This window comes from Polyodon spathula, chromosome 5, assembly GCF_017654505.1.
Source record: "Polyodon spathula isolate WHYD16114869_AA chromosome 5, ASM1765450v1, whole genome shotgun sequence".
NCBI lineage: Eukaryota > Metazoa > Chordata > Actinopteri > Acipenseriformes > Polyodontidae > Polyodon > Polyodon spathula.
Window position 1 is genome coordinate 31,051,059 of NC_054538.1, and position 15,901 is coordinate 31,066,959.

At 39.8% G+C, this 15,901-nt stretch overlaps 1 protein-coding gene across 2 annotated transcripts in view; it reads right to left on the minus strand.

The window, feature by feature from the left end:
- Positions 1-8,783, minus strand: part of LOC121315834 (metabotropic glutamate receptor 1-like) — a 47,408-nt gene extending 38,625 nt beyond the window's left edge. For both annotated transcript variants that reach the window (XM_041250311.1, XM_041250312.1), the window contains exons 1-2: positions 8,708-8,783; positions 6,686-7,549 (exon numbers count right to left, since the gene is read on the minus strand). In XM_041250311.1, coding sequence (XP_041106245.1) covers positions 6,686-7,412 — 727 coding nt within the window. In that variant the 5' untranslated portion in view covers positions 7,413-7,549; positions 8,708-8,783. The remainder of the gene's footprint in view (positions 1-6,685; positions 7,550-8,707) is intronic.
- Between the last annotated feature and the right edge of the window lie 7,118 nt (positions 8,784-15,901).

Below are 15,901 nucleotides of genomic sequence, written 5' to 3' on the forward strand. Positions count from 1 at the left end.
ATAGGGCAAGTCACATGGTCGTGACCCCCAGAAATGCACCAGTTTTGGAATACCTTCCATTTATACGAATACTGAGCGCTGGTGCTAGGTGTCCTAGCAGACTGTAGTGTCTCTACCACTCTACCACTGCGTCTGGCAGTCCTCGCCTGGATAGATGGCTCCGTTCAATGTCCAAACCCAGAGTTAGAGCTGGGCCGGGTTTGGGTGGCACAATACTCTCCCCACCCCCCCACAGAGTGGAGCAAACCAGGGGTGCCTCGGACATCTGGGTGCGACCAGCAAAACCTGGGCTTTTTCTCTCCACCCTGATTCTCTCTAGTATCAGGGGCAGTAGCGGTAGTGGAGGGAACGCATACAAGAGCTCCTGTAGCCAGGGGTGAGCTAGTGTGTCTACTCCCAGGGGACCCCCTTCCCTCTCCATAGAGAACCACAGGAGGCTGAGTGGACTTGGTTGTGGCGAAGAGGTAGACTTGTACTGTACAAAACCTCTCCCAGATTTGTTTCACAACCTGAGGGTGTAGTCTCCACTCCAAGCTGTCTGGAGCTCCTCTGGACAGGAGGTCTGCTGCTCTGTTGGCCACAACAGGGAGGTGGACCGCTGATGGAACACAAGTTTCTGTGCATCCAAGACAGGAGTCTGTGCTCTGCATGGTGAAGGCCAGGTGAGCGCAAGCTGTCTTGGTGGTTTATGTAGGCTGCCGCTTTAGTGTTGTCTGTCCAGAACAGCACGTATTTGTGCGCTAACTGCTGGCGAAAATGAAATTGCGCAAGGGCTACTGTTTGCAGTTCCTGGGCATTTATATGCGCTTGCTGCCAAGGTCCATCTCACTGACCTCGTATTACCCTCCCATTCCAGACCGCTCCCCAGCCCAGGATGGAAGCGAACGTAATGACAACTGCCCTTCTGTGGAGGAAGCCACCACTCCAGTGTCTTCCGGCATTGTCAGGAAACTTGCACCAGCTGGTGTCGATCGCGGACCAGGTGCACCTTGAGCCCATTCACCCAAGCTTGAAGTGGGCACATTCTCAGAAGCCCTAGGGCAAGGATTCTCGAGGCGGCTGCCATCAGTCCCAACAACCTTCGAAAAGTTCTGACCTGTAGAAGAGCATCCTCCCTGAATTGGGAGAGCGTGACTTCCAACAGTCGAATCCTGTCTTCTGACAGTGAGGCAAGCATGCTCACAGAGTTCAATTTGATCCCCAGGAACACTGTGGACTACAGTATAAAGTAGCTCTTCTGTTGATGTATGGAGAGCCATAACTTCATCACATGATCTATGACCTATCTGCTGTGAGCCTTGGCGCGTGCTTTGGAATGTGCAAACTAGCCAAGGTATTTTAAGATCCGAATACCCCACAGCCTGAGTGGAGCCAGTGCAGCTTCCATGCACTTGGAAAATGTGTGGGGCGCCAGTGAGAGGCCAAATGGCAGAACACAGAATTTGTACGTGCCGCCTTGAAAGGCAAAGCGTAAATATTTTCTTTGCGTGGAACGGATCGGGACATGGAAGTAGGCGTCTTGCAGGTCGATCGATGTGAACCAGTCGTCCGGGTGGACAGACTGGAGGATACATTGTGTCGTCAACGAGTTGAACTTCCATTGTTTGAGGAACATGTTGAGGATCCTGAGGTCCAGAATAGGTCGGAAACCGCCGTCCCTCTTGGGTACCAGAAAGTACCTGGAGAGGAACCCGCTTAGGGCATCGTTTGGATCTACCAAGCGCACAGCGTGCTTTTGTTGAAGAGCGGCGATCTCATGTTGGAGGAGAATCATACACGCTGGTCCGACAGTGGTAGGGAGCACACCCTTGAAGGATGGAGTTCCCAAGCGAAATTGCAGAGCGTAACCATGTCTCATAGTCGTGAGCACCCAGCAATCCTGGGTGCAGCCTTGCCATGGGTCGTGTCCAGTAGTCAGTCCAGTTGTGAGGGGGGAAGGTGGCAGCCGGAGCCCCTTAGGGGTGATCTCCCTTGGGCTTGGGAGGGGGCACATCATTTTTTAGGCTCCGACCTCGGTCTCCAGCCAGAGAACCGGTTACCCCTGGCCGGCGGTGGTCCCTTTCCACCGGCATTCCCTCTGTCTGCTTGTTTGGCCTGAGGTGGAGGGCAACGTTCAGGCCTAGCTGCCCCAGCAGACTACCAAATGTGCTGGCAATAGGGAGGAAGGTGCGAGAACTTTGAAGCGACCTCTCAAGGCTCACATCCACAGTTGTTCTGAATGTCTGCCCGGTGTTATTAGGGTATCCAGTAATGCAGCCTTCTTCGTCTCCACAACTTTGGCCTGGGTTAGCCAAAAATTTCGGTGGGCAGCCACCAGGGCTGCCAGAGACCTCTCTGATGACTGATCTAGCTCCCCCGTCAGGTCAGTCATTGCTCCCGGCTGAAGCTCCCCCACATCTGTCTCCATTGCTGGCTCCCGCAGTCTTGCCGCTAACTGCTACTTGTAGAGCACCAAGTTGGACATGGTGTTCGCCGCTCTCACCGACAATGCCACTGAAGCATATGCTTTCTTCAGCATTGCATCAGTTGTCCTGAATGACTTGGAAGAGCAGGTAGGGTCTTTATCCCCCCTTGTGAAGGTGGACCCCTGCACCAAAGCAGTGACCATGTCCCCAGTAGAAGGAAAGTGCCCAGGCTATCTTCTTTGGCTCCAGAGGTGTGCAGCAGGGACCTCCGCTGTAGCAGGAGGCAGTCTACCCTGAGCTTGCAGCAAGGTCTCAAACATGGCCTGCTGGGCTCTCATAGCCTGAGCCAGCTCTTCAAAACACCTCTCCGCATAGCTCTGGCGTTTCTCCGGAGACGCAGAAGGAGAGCGCCTGTGTCGATGAGGAGAAGGGGAGCGGTATTTCCTCGGTGAGCGTCTACTGCCCGATGAGCGCCCTCTCAAACAGTGCTGCCTAGGCATTGTCCACCGCAGTGACTCCATAGAGGGGCATTTATGCCTCAGTACAGGTGGTGGGGTAGGAGAGGGTGAACCAGGGGTACAGGGGTGCTGCCTCACCACTGTAGTAGGCGAGGTTCCACAGGTCCCTTGAGAGAGGCCCTGGGCTGTCACAGTAGACAGTACCCTTCCACGCTCTGAGGAATGGGAGTCCGATGGGGAGAAGGCTGCCCTCCTGCGCCTGGTTCTGTTGGTGAACCTTTGACAAGAAGCGCCTTGGCTGCATGAGTCGGTCCCAAGCACCGGACAAAGCGAGTGTGCCTATCCTCCTTTGGGAGTTTCTGTGCACATTGGTCACACTGGTGAAACCCAGCGGAGGACCCTGCAGAGCGCACTGTAATGGCAATCCATGTTGTCTCAGTGAGGTGAGAGAGAAAATGGTGATATGATACTGTGAGGACATCCCTCTTCAGCAGGAGGTGGGAGGGACTTCCCCCTCACAGCAGGGCCGTGATAGGGGAGCTTTTTTATACATGCTCAGTGATTGGCAGGAGAGAGAGGTTCTTCTCATTCGATAATGGTTGTCATTCCACTTGAAAGGGAACTCCATGATCAGTACACACTGGTTGTGCAATTGTAAGTGCACTGTTAATAACGCATTACCTGTACTATCGCAGACACTTTAACTAATGTTCATTGTATCTAAAGATCATTTTATGTGTTAACTATTTAAAATATATACTGACAATGTTAACCAGGTTTGAATGTGTCAAAGCCATGTAGACCTCATTCTGACACTGCAAATCATTTTTTTCCTCCACAGAATCTTGTTAGCTTGTCTGCTTTCTAACTGCAAGGTTTTCTACAACATTGTTTCAGATTATTGTCAGTTTAATTGGGCACACATCTGGTACCAATCTGTCAAACCAATCTATGCAGTTTGCAACAAATGTACAATGACTTGTTGCAGATAACAACTGCTTCACCCTTGAGGAAGTCTCATTTAAATTATGGTAGATAAGTAGGGGTTATTGCCTTGCCTAAAAGCCCTGTGCTATATAGATTTCATATTAATGGAGATCAGGAAAGATACTGTTCACAGCTTTGCTCACATGAGTTCTCTGGATCTTAAGAGCATGTGTTTCTTTTAAATTACACAAAACCTGAAAAGATTCTGTTCTGATTATGGAACATAAAGCATATGCAGGGTTTGCAACGGCACTACTAATTCAATTGTGATTGCTTATGAAATAAAATATTGCCTGTATTCCAATGAAGGAAAAATACAGTCATGGTGATTTCCATATATGAACAACTTTATTCCAATTTGTATTTATACAGTGCTCCACCTTTATAACACTGTAGTCGGGAGACTTAGCTAAGAGACTATGTAATAGTTCCGCCTTATAACGAGAATACTAGTGCTAGTGTAATGGCATTATGGGGCACATGCAAGCCATGACCGTACCGCCTTATAACCTATTCTGCAGTATAAAGGGTCGCTTATAATTAGGGAGCACTGTATGTATTTTCGGTTATTTATTTATTTATTTATTTTTTAAATTTAGTCATCGCCAATGTTTTTTTTGTTTTTTTTTATACCCCAGTTCCTCTCCCCAATTTGGAATGCCCAATTATTATTTATATCCTGGTTCACGGCTGCAACCCCCCAGCGACTTGGTAAACGGAGGCTGAAACTCAAGTCCTCCGAAACGCGCTCCTGCCAATACATCATTTTTCGCACTGCGGATCCACAGCGAAGCCACCAGACCTATCGTGCTGGAGGACAACACAGATCTGAATGGCTCCACTGCGGACCTGCAGGCTCTCTACCAGCCACAGGGGTCGCTGGTGCGCAGTGAGCTGTGGATTGCCCTGCCGACCTAATTCAACCCTACCCGGATGGCACTCGGCCAATTGGTCGCCGCCCCCTAGGAACCCCCGGTCACGGTCGGCAATGACATAGCCTGGATTCAAACCTGGATCTCCAGGGTATAGGGCGCATCCTGCGCTCTATGCAGATCTTTTATTGGATGTGCCACTCGGGAGCCTGTACTTTCAGTTATTGAAGCAATTCAGTTATGTGAGCAATGGCAAAGGCAATACAATAGACTTCGAAGTGTAGCTTATTTAAGTTTCAATATTTACAGCTGTCTCTGTTTTAAAGGTTTATTACTTTTTCAAAGGTTTATTACTTTTTAAAAATATTATTACAGTCCACTCTCTATTCCTAACCCCATATTTGAAAGAATACCAAAAACATAAAACAAAGACTAGACAAGGATATTTTGAAGCAGCTGGTTTGGAGTACTGGGAGCCTACGCATTTGAGACAACAAACTGATTATTTTTATACACAACTATAGGGCCACTTTATTAAATTGTGAAAGAGGATGATTGCACTTTCAGAAAAAAAGGCATCATGCACCTAAAATTGTTGAACAAATGCCAGAGATACACAAGCAAACTTTATTGGCAAGAAAATGTACCTTTTTTTTTATTTTGCCTTTTACGTTTGCATTGTCGAAGTCGACTTTAAATCATCAATACCTCCTCAGTCAAAAGCTCCCCTTATACTATCACTTATTGGAAATATAATGCAATGTAATAAAACTCTCTCATAGGCTGAGTGAATCAAAATGGACAGCAGTATTTTCTGATGAAGCCAACCAGTTAGACTATAGAGGAATGCAGTACAGACACCAAACACAATTAATCCTGATTCTGTGACCCTGTTTGTTTAACGACATTTCTACAGCACTTGTCAAATGGAATAAAACATTTAAAACACTTACACTATTGATGCTACCTAAAAAAAACAACGTGCTGTCAAACTAGAAATAGAGAGGTATATTCATATTGTAGTTTAAACGCAAACAGGTGAGTTTAGGGGATTTGGCTGGATTTAGATATCCATTTTTTATAGACTTAGCTCAATATGTTACAAACAACTTGTCATCGACCTTGAGTTCACTTATCTAATTTAATTCACAAAATTACCCACTAATATCGTGACTGAAGATAATGCAATAGTCATTGTTTATGATTACAATCACAAATCTAATATCAGAACTGAGATTAGGTATTCCTACCAGCATTTATTTTGTAGTACCATAGTATAGATAATAATAAATGAAAGTCACATGCAAACGAGGTTACAGGAATCCTTTTTTTTTCAAATTGAATGGTGTCAAGGCTTTTATACATGGTGTCACTCCTCACTTAGCACCAATTACCTAAATGGGGAATGGCCACACTTGCGATTGCTGCAGGGACAGATTTAACCCCATCCCTGCCAACCTTACATTCCCACACACACTATGTACAGCTGTATACGACAGGGGTCTGTGTCCCTCCTGGGTTTTGTTCCAATTGTACACTAAATACTTAATTGGACCAATTCAATGCTTATTAGAAGCTTAATTGATCTAATGAATTAATTTAGGGTACAGTTGGAACAAAAACCAGGACCAGGATTGAAGACCCCTGGTACATGACCTTCAGAAAAGTTTAATAATAATAATTTTAAAAAAATCTTGAGGAGGGAGTTAGTGCTCTCTTTTAAGTTGACACCCAAGTGAATCAAGCTAGCTTTAATTTAAACAAAAAAAGCAAATTCAATTAACTGCTTAAACATACAGAATCAAGTAAAGCAGACTTTGCAACAAAAAAAACCCATCTAATTGTAGATCACCTTAATGAATTGTGACTTGATAAAAAAAAAGAAAAACATTTGACAAACTGTTAAACAAACGACTAATAATATAGATACAATTCACACAAAACAGTACATGGCCGATCTTACCTTCAGTATGGACTGCAGACACATAGGTCCAATTGTAGCGTTTGACTATGTCCAGCAATGCCCGTGCCTGAAGAGTATCAGAGGGCACAACCCTTAGGAAGTACTGGAAGAGGGTTTTGTCACTCAGGTCAATACTGGTTGCAGAATAAGCAATCTGAGGAATGTTGAAGAGCTGCAGTAGATTCTGGACTTGGATAGCCACAGAACTAGAACCTGGCCCAATGACTCCGGCAATAGGCTTCTTCTTTTTTGGGGGGAGGTATGAGGTTGACCCATCAAGACACCACCTGGATCCATCATTTTCATCCCGAATTGAGATAAGGGAGTCCCTTATGAATTCAATGCTTTGTTCCAGAGCCACAGAAGAGTGCCAGCAAGAGTCTCTGATCTCACAACCCAGGGTGATGTTTGGTAGCAGAGTAGGGTCAGAATTGATCCTGTCCAATGTATGGAACATGGCTTCCACCCTTTGGATACCATACTGCTCCCTGACTTCCCCACATTTCCTCTCTGGGACTTTTTCAGCGGGGGGTTGGTGGTGGACTGAGAAAAGGGCTCCGATAATTATATCGCCGTCCAGTCTAGCAACAGAGCGTTGGGAAGAGGCCATCGTCAACAACGACCTTTCATAGATATTGTTATGACTGAAAACACTTTCAAAAACTAATGCAGGGAATAACACTAGCACAATTAAATTCATTTTCATATATGTCGTTATCCAAACCATGTCTACGACGACTCTTGTCTGATCATATCCATTTATTGTGGTCGATAGTGTTTGTTTTCTGCTCAAAATATCCAACTTTTAAAAGCGACCCAAGATTATAAAGGGTCATTTTCAAATCAAAGTTTAGGTTCAAATACCTATATAGAAATACAAAAAAAATAAAAAAGTTATTAATGTTCAAATATACCTAATATACAGTCATACTATATACGCGTAAAGTGTTCCTTAAATGCATAAGATATGCAACACAGTATGCTAGTTGTATTATAATCACGTTAACCAAAAAAATAAAAAAATAAAAAAAATAAAACCGATACACTTACATCGCCCTGTCCGGGGTGCTGAAAAAGCCTTATAAAATTAGATTGATTTTTACGGTATTTGCCATAACAATCGCTGTTTTTTGTTTGTTTTTTTTTTGTTTGTTTGTTTTTGTTTTGTTTTGTTTTGTTTTTGTTTTTTGTTTTTAACTTGTCGCATTCATACACAAATTTTGTTTGTTAAGTTTGTGAAAAAATCTTTTTTTAGAGACGACGTGGAATAGTGCTTATAAAGAGATTCTATTGGTGAGGTTACCTCACCATCATCATATATATATATATATATATATATATATATATATATATATATATATATATATATATATATATCTATATATATATATATACGAGCAAAATTATGTGATTTAAATAGTAAAACAAACAAAAACAAATTAATAATATAACATTAAAAAACTGAATTTTACTTGCACCAGGTCCGAACAAAAAATTGTAAAAAATTATATATATCTCATACCTCTTACCTTATTTTGTCATTAACAACTTGTTAGCTATGAATAACAATCAAAATAATTTTATTGAAAAATGTTTCGTAGCGTACCCTATCCTCTCAACACACATTTTGCAAGTGAGCAATATTTCAGCACTTTGGATAGTGCACTGACAGTTGCGTGTAAAAATAGGTTTCTTCCTGTAATTGACAGGCCTTTTTGGAGATGATACAACTAGCAAAGATAACTTGCAATTAAAGATGATTTTTAAAGCTAAAGACAGTTTGCTTTTTTATTACTCACCGATAATTTTAGCAATTGCCTGCCCTTAGTTCATTTCACCTATTCAGTGATCACACTCAAAGAGCATGCAATGAAGATAAGACAAGAAGCAAGACTACTTATTTTACAGTCATGGCTCAATGCGGGCTGAATGTACTCCCAAATACTCTAATTATATAGATCGCATTAATGTGTTCTAGCTTTAAATACACAGAAAAAAGCAAAGAGAAACACTTAGACATACCTGCATCCGTGAAGCAACGTGTCTCTTCTTCCACCACGCAGTCTTTGTCATCTTAGCTGTGTTATTTGCTTCGCCACTGATCTAGCAGCCTGAGTTTTCATTAGCCCGCGAGTGCCCCCTTTCTTTGTCTGTAATTTACTACAATGAAAAACAGGTCATCCAAGCTGCAGTGTTCGCCACAGTGACTCAAGGGAAAGGATAAAAGTAGGTAGCATATTTATTACGCGGTGTCAGCTCTGTCGATATGCTTTACTAAAATATTTATGCGATATATATATATATATATATATATATATATATATATATATATATATATATATATATATATATATATATATATATATATATGGTGGTAACCACATTTTAACAAACATTATTGAACCATAAATTGAATACGTAGCCAGACAAACCTTATATTCCACCAATCTATCCAATCACTGCAGCTATTCCTAAATACCCGTCTAAATACTGCAACTAGGCGTATATGATATGTTAGTGTCTCTGTGTTTAAAACGTTACACATCCTTTTAGGATCGCTAAAATACCAAATGCAACGTTTTCCTTTTCTTCTTTTGATCCTTTCTTCACTTTTAAGAATCCCCAAACGTTATATTGGCATGTTGATGTGTGCTCATTAAGGGGTGGTGCAGTACATATATACATACAGAGTTACTGGTCTGAAGCCATGTTCATTTATTGTGAACGAATTTTATAACTAAAATACTTTACATAAAGAACACATAAAACCTTCACAATGGTAGGCTACTGATTAAAGAAAAACAAAACAAAAAACATTATATCAATGTGCAAACTTGGTTGAATAGGTCTGCAATAGATTATCCCCAGCTGCGCAGCTTGCACATCCATGGCATATACTGCAGATGTTTTTTTAAATTTGAAGATGATTAGGAACAAATACTGTATACTCTGTATACAGTATACTGGCATTATGCATTCATTCTCATATCTTTATTCATACTTTTAACCTCATTATAATATGGAAACGGCTTTTGGACACTAATTTTGGCCATGTCTGTTACAATATATATAATATATATATATATATATATATATATATATATATATATATATATATATATATATTTTTTTGACCTACCATGGTCCTGGGCAAGACTGGGCTGCATTAATAAAATATGATCCCGACACTTAAACTGAAAGTTTAAAGAGCTTCTAGCACACTTTTATTTATACAAATTAAAAAAAAAAAAAACACAGTAACAAAAAAAAAGGTTTGAACAAAACAAATCACAAACAAAACAACTGTCTCTTCTCTCTCTCTCTCTCTCCCTCCCTCTCTCACTTTCTCTCTTTCTCTCTCTCTCTCTCGCTGAGAGAAAAAATGACACAAAAGTTTGGTGCTTCTTTCATTTGTTTGGTGTGCAAGGTAATCAAGTATGCAATCTTCAGATGTGAAAAAGTTATTTTCCCCCTACTTAACTCAACCCAATTAAATGGATAATTAGGGTCAGCTGTTTGAATACTTTTGTTAACAAATCAAGCCTGGCCAGCCCTGCCCAATATAAATCTGACTTTGGCCCTTACCATCAGAGTGAAGTTGTCAGCACACAGGTTCTAAAGGCACATCATGCCACGATCAAAAGAAATTCCTGAATACCTCTGGAAAAAAAAGTTGTTGATGCCTATCAGTCTGGAAAGGTTTACAAAGCCATTTCTAAGGCTCTGGGGCTCCACCAAACCACAGAGCGATATTGTCCAAATGGAGAAAGTTTGGGACAGTAGTGAATCTTCCCAGGAGTGGATGTCCTATCAAAATCTCTCCAAGAGCAAGGCGTAAAGTCACAAAGAACCCTAGAACAACATCCAGGGATCTGCAGGCCTCTCTCGCCTCGGCTAAAGTCAGTGTTCATGACTCCACCATCAGAAAGACACTGGGCAAAGATGGGATTCATGGCAGAGTAGCAAGGCTCAAACAACTGCTCACTAAGAAGAACATGAATCCAAAAAGCACCTGGATGATCCTCAAGAGTTCTAGAACAATGGTCTATGGACAGATAAGTCAAAAGTGGAACTTTTTGACCAACATGGGCCCCGTTATGTATGGCGAAAACCAAACACTGTATTTCACAGTAAGAACCCCATACCAACAGTCAAGCATGTTGGTGGTAGTGTCATTATTTGGGGATGTTTTGCTGCATCAGGACCTGGATGACTTGCCATCATTGAAGGAACCATTAATTCTGCTCTGTACCAGAGAATTCTATAGGAGAATGTCATGCGATCTGTCCGTGAGCTGAAGCTGAAGCGCAGCTGGGTCATACAGCAAGACAATGATCCGAAACACAAAATCAAGTCTACATCAGAACGGTTGAAGAACAAAAAAATTTTGGAAGGGCCAAGTCAAAGTCCAGACCTAAACCCCACTGAGATGTGGTGGCAGGACCTGAAATGAGCAGTTTATGCTCGAAAACCCACAAATGTCACTGAGTTGAAGCAGTTCTGCATGAAGGAGTGGGCCAAAATTCCTCCAGGATGCTGTGAGAGACTGACCAATAACTACAGGAAGTGTTTGGTTGCAGTTATTGTTGCTAAAGGTGGCATAACCAGTTATTGAGTCTAAGGGGGTGATTACTTTTTCATACTGGGGCACTGGGTGTTGCAGAACTTTCTTTATTACATAAATGAAATAAGTATCAAAAATGTGTGTTGTTTGTTCACTCAGGGTCCCTTTTATCTAATATTAGATTTTGGTTGAAGATCTGATAACATTCAGTGTCAAAAATATGCAAAAATGCAGAACATCAGACAGGGGGCAAATACTTTTTCACAGCACTGTATGGGTCACATGAGTATAGATGCCAAGGGATTATTTTCTGTAGTAATGTAGAATTTTCCTGCTTCACAAGGTTGTGATCTTCGGCTCATGTGGTCACTCCGGGACACCTAACTGGCACGTGGTGAATAGTTGATCTCAGTGTCAAATGCCACTTTTCCATCTGCACCATGAAACCAGTCTGTAAAACTAAATTTCAATCTCTTGTTTCCAATATCAAAACAGGGCTGCTGTCATTTCCATCTCCAGTCTACAATCCAATCTGCTGCTTATTAATGAATTCACCAACCTCAGATACTTCCCTGATGGTGTAATATATTAACAGCCTTCATAGTCAGCTTATACGTTTGTTTGTTTTTTGTTTATTTATTTTTTATTTTTTTTATATTGCAGTCAGTTTAATACTTACCTATCATTTCCAATGCATTAAAAGCAATTCTGTCTGGGGGATTCCCAATTGAAATCCAGTTGATCTGCTGCTGATGGAAATATACAAGTGTGATTTGAAATTGCTTTTATGTCAGTTCCGGTGGCAGATGGATACATGATATTGGTATGCAGACCACAACGAGTGACACTTTCTCAATCTATGCCTCCAGAGATTGTGTAGCACACTTAGGGTCTGTGAACTTTCATGCTGTTAACAGGTTGCCTTTAAATGTGTATTGCACACAGTGACAGTCCAACTGCAGGTAGGTTGTATAGCACTATGGTACACGTGCCTACATAAGTTCAAGGCTATGGTAGTTTACTGGGGAGAGATTACATGGTTGAGCATCATATTTTTGTATTTCAGAATGTCAGTGAATTCCTATTAAAACGATATATGAGCGAGTACATCTGAAACGTGTATGTATATAATTCATACATGTACTTTACATGACAGGCCTGGCTGTACATTTGTGCACATCCATTAATTTACCTCTGCTGCATTGTACTTCATGATATTCAGTATACAGGAAACAAGAATTGAACGTGTTTGTACTTCACGACGTTCTTCACCTTATACAGTATACAGGATACAAGAATTGAATGTGTTTGTACTTCACGACGTTCTTCACCTCATACAGTATACAGGATACAAGAATTGAAAGTATTGCTTTTTTTTCTTAAGCTCTGGTCCCTGGAAGGACAGGTAGTTATGTAAGGGTTTAACTTTAATTTTAATGTGTCAGATGGCAATTAAGCTTAATGACCTTTTTGATAAGTACAATTATCTAAGCAGTTTAGAGATGTTCCTTGAGGTTGAATCTACTGCCTGGAGAACTGTAAAATCTTGCATGTGTGGCATTATTAATGTGAAATAGATTTATAAAGATAAATGATTTACCATCTGAAAACACATACTGTATGGTGTAGTGTATAATGTCAGCTTATTTAAAACTTTCTATGAATTTATTAAAAAGACATTGTTTTTGTAGTATGTGAGCAGAATTAAATGTTGTCCATTCACAATAATACATTTTATAATAAGAAAGCAAAAACTTTTATACAAATATACCTTTATATAATTTGTACACAGTCAAATATTTATTTATTTATTGCATGTACCATATATAGTGCTTTTTATACAAAAGTATCGCAAAGCACTGTACATAGCAGAAAACAAATTCACAGTACATTTGTATAGCATGTCAGACATACAACTGTCACAATCAGACCATTTAAATAACAAATTTAAATAACAGCATACACTTAATTTTAAAGTTACATTCAAACCCACTAAGATAAGAAAGCCATTTTCTAAAAGTGTGTTTTTAGTCTTCAATAGAATGTGTTCCGATAGAAATGACCCTCCCAAATCCAGATATTGTATCAGTATCTGATTAAAGCATGCAATACCATGTGGGTCATTTGAACTTAGCCACAGGTAAACTGTAGGTGTACTCAAGTCATAATCTACCTGCACAGAAGCTCTAATAGTTACTAGGAATCCTTAAAGATTATTAACAGTATCTACATGCTACAAAGGCATATAGTGTTAAAATAGAGTTTCAACTAGCAAGACAATCAGAATAATACAGCACATTTAAAAGCAGTTAAAGACAGACTTTCTATAGAAACATGTAACACCAACACTTTGTTTTTATAATATAGATTCACAAGGACCTGTTTTTCCCATGACAACCACACTTTCTGCCAGCTGATAAGAGCGTGAAAATCAATCAATTTGCAAATGGAGTTAATAGATTTACATTTTAGAAATGACATTGACTTACATTAAGATTATCCAATGATGTGATATGGTGTGTTATTAAACAGCATGTTTTTTTTTTGTTTTTTTTTTTAAGTTAAATACATTTATTCAATGTTTTAAATTTAAAAACATATTGCAGGATATATTTAAAATGATCTAATATCAAATTGATGCAATAATCTAATATCAAATTGATGCAATCCAGAATAAAATGCTTTTTCAATGTACTAGAGTTTTGGAGTTTCAAAGTATCCATAAAAATTGAGTGCAAAATTAAACTGTGTTCAATATTTTACAAGGAGCAGAATATCAATTTTAGTATGGTATAATTTGAAAGTAATATGCAGTAACATATGAAATTAAACTAAGATATTTAAAGTATTTAGTATCTGTATTATTTTCAAAAGTGAAGATTACATTAACTGTCTTCTGCACAATAACTGTGTTTAATTAAACATGGAAAGCACAGAGAAGAAATAATTTAAAGTGGTTATATACCTAACACAATAATTTCATAAATGTGCAGTTGTGAAAGAACCACATATTATAGCAAACTTCTATTTCATATTTCGTTCTGTACTAGGTTAAATTAATCTCTATTTGTATATATTATATGTAGGCAGTCCTTCACTTGCGAGTTCATTTTACCTAGAGTGGAAATGGTCTCTTCTTCAGCCTTCTTTCAATCAGCCCATTCCCTAATTACTGATATACTTTGCAGACAGTGACATCATATGATCCTGAAGTGAAATTGCCAAGGAAATGAAACCATAAAAAGTACCAGAGAGCAAAGTGTGCTCTTTAACCTAGTATAGTAAAATATGCCATGCTTTAAAATAAAACTGCACATATAATAATACATATGTTTAGACGATGGAAGCACAACACAGGTACGATTTATGGTTGTGTCATTAACTAAAGCCTCTTTAACTGGTGAAAAAAAAAGGTGTCAATCCTGAAGAGATTATTGTGTTGCAGAACACTCCTGCCTATGCTGGTAAAACTGGAGTCAAGAGATCTAAATACAAGCTGAATGTAAGAAATGCAGTAATGATAAATCAGGATGCATGTGACAACATATTCTTGTGTGCAAATCCTTGCTAAATTCCTGAGTGATTAGGATTATTGTATCTAAGAAATGTGACTTCTTGCTGATTAAATTATGTTTTCAGCAGCACAAAATTTTCTTGTAAGTACAAGATGGACGGTGTAAACAGTTGGTTGCTGTGGTAATGTATGCGAAGGCTTCCCTTGTCGGCATTTGAACAAGTAGGTTCCAGTTATTTCTAGGTTAAGATCTGTATACTCGTCTCGGTTACAAAGCGTGCTTTTTTTCTTGCAAATGTGCGGTTCTGCTTCTGGAATTTAAAAATGAGAATGCGTGATCATTTATTGCAACCCGCACAGGCTACAAAATATCTGTATCTTTGTCGTTCAGTCGGTGCAACACATCACTTTGCGTAACTTTTAACACAATGCTTGTCTTGTGATCAAGTTTGTGGCAATTTTAATTCATTCAGCTGTACGCAAAATAAATACTTTGCTAGAATACACAAACCACATTAATACGGGTTGAAAGTTTATTTTTTATCGTTATTATTATTTTTGTTATTGCACATAAATGCTGACAGTACTTTGCCAGCTTCAATGTGGCTGTTCTTCAGGGAATTGTTACATAAGTATTTATGGTTATATATTATTCATTTACAGTGCCAATAATTGAGCACTGTAGTCCTAGGGTTGACAAGGTGTATCACTACTGTATTTGAGCAAGGACTATGGTAAAATTTAGTCTAGTCAAGTAATGTGTACATAATTGTCATCGATTAGAGTATACTTCAGTGGCAGGAAAAAAAAAAGTATGCAAACAGAAAAGGCTGTAATGAATTAGAGAATAACTCTAATTGTAATCCCTTGACCTGACTGCACAAAAGTGTTGTTTTCATTGCTTCTTGGTAAACCATGACATGTGTGGCAGCATTTATATTTAGACTTACATTTAGTCCTTTTTGGGTTCTGGAATAGGAATAGGAATAATGGATGCCGCTAACACATTCATAGCACTGCTCTTTTGAACTCCCTGGGGTTACAGTCAGACAACACCTCTTAATTATTCACACTTTAGATGCTGAATTATGTGTGGTTCAGCTCACAGTTAGGCCTAGAATGACAACAACTGCTATAC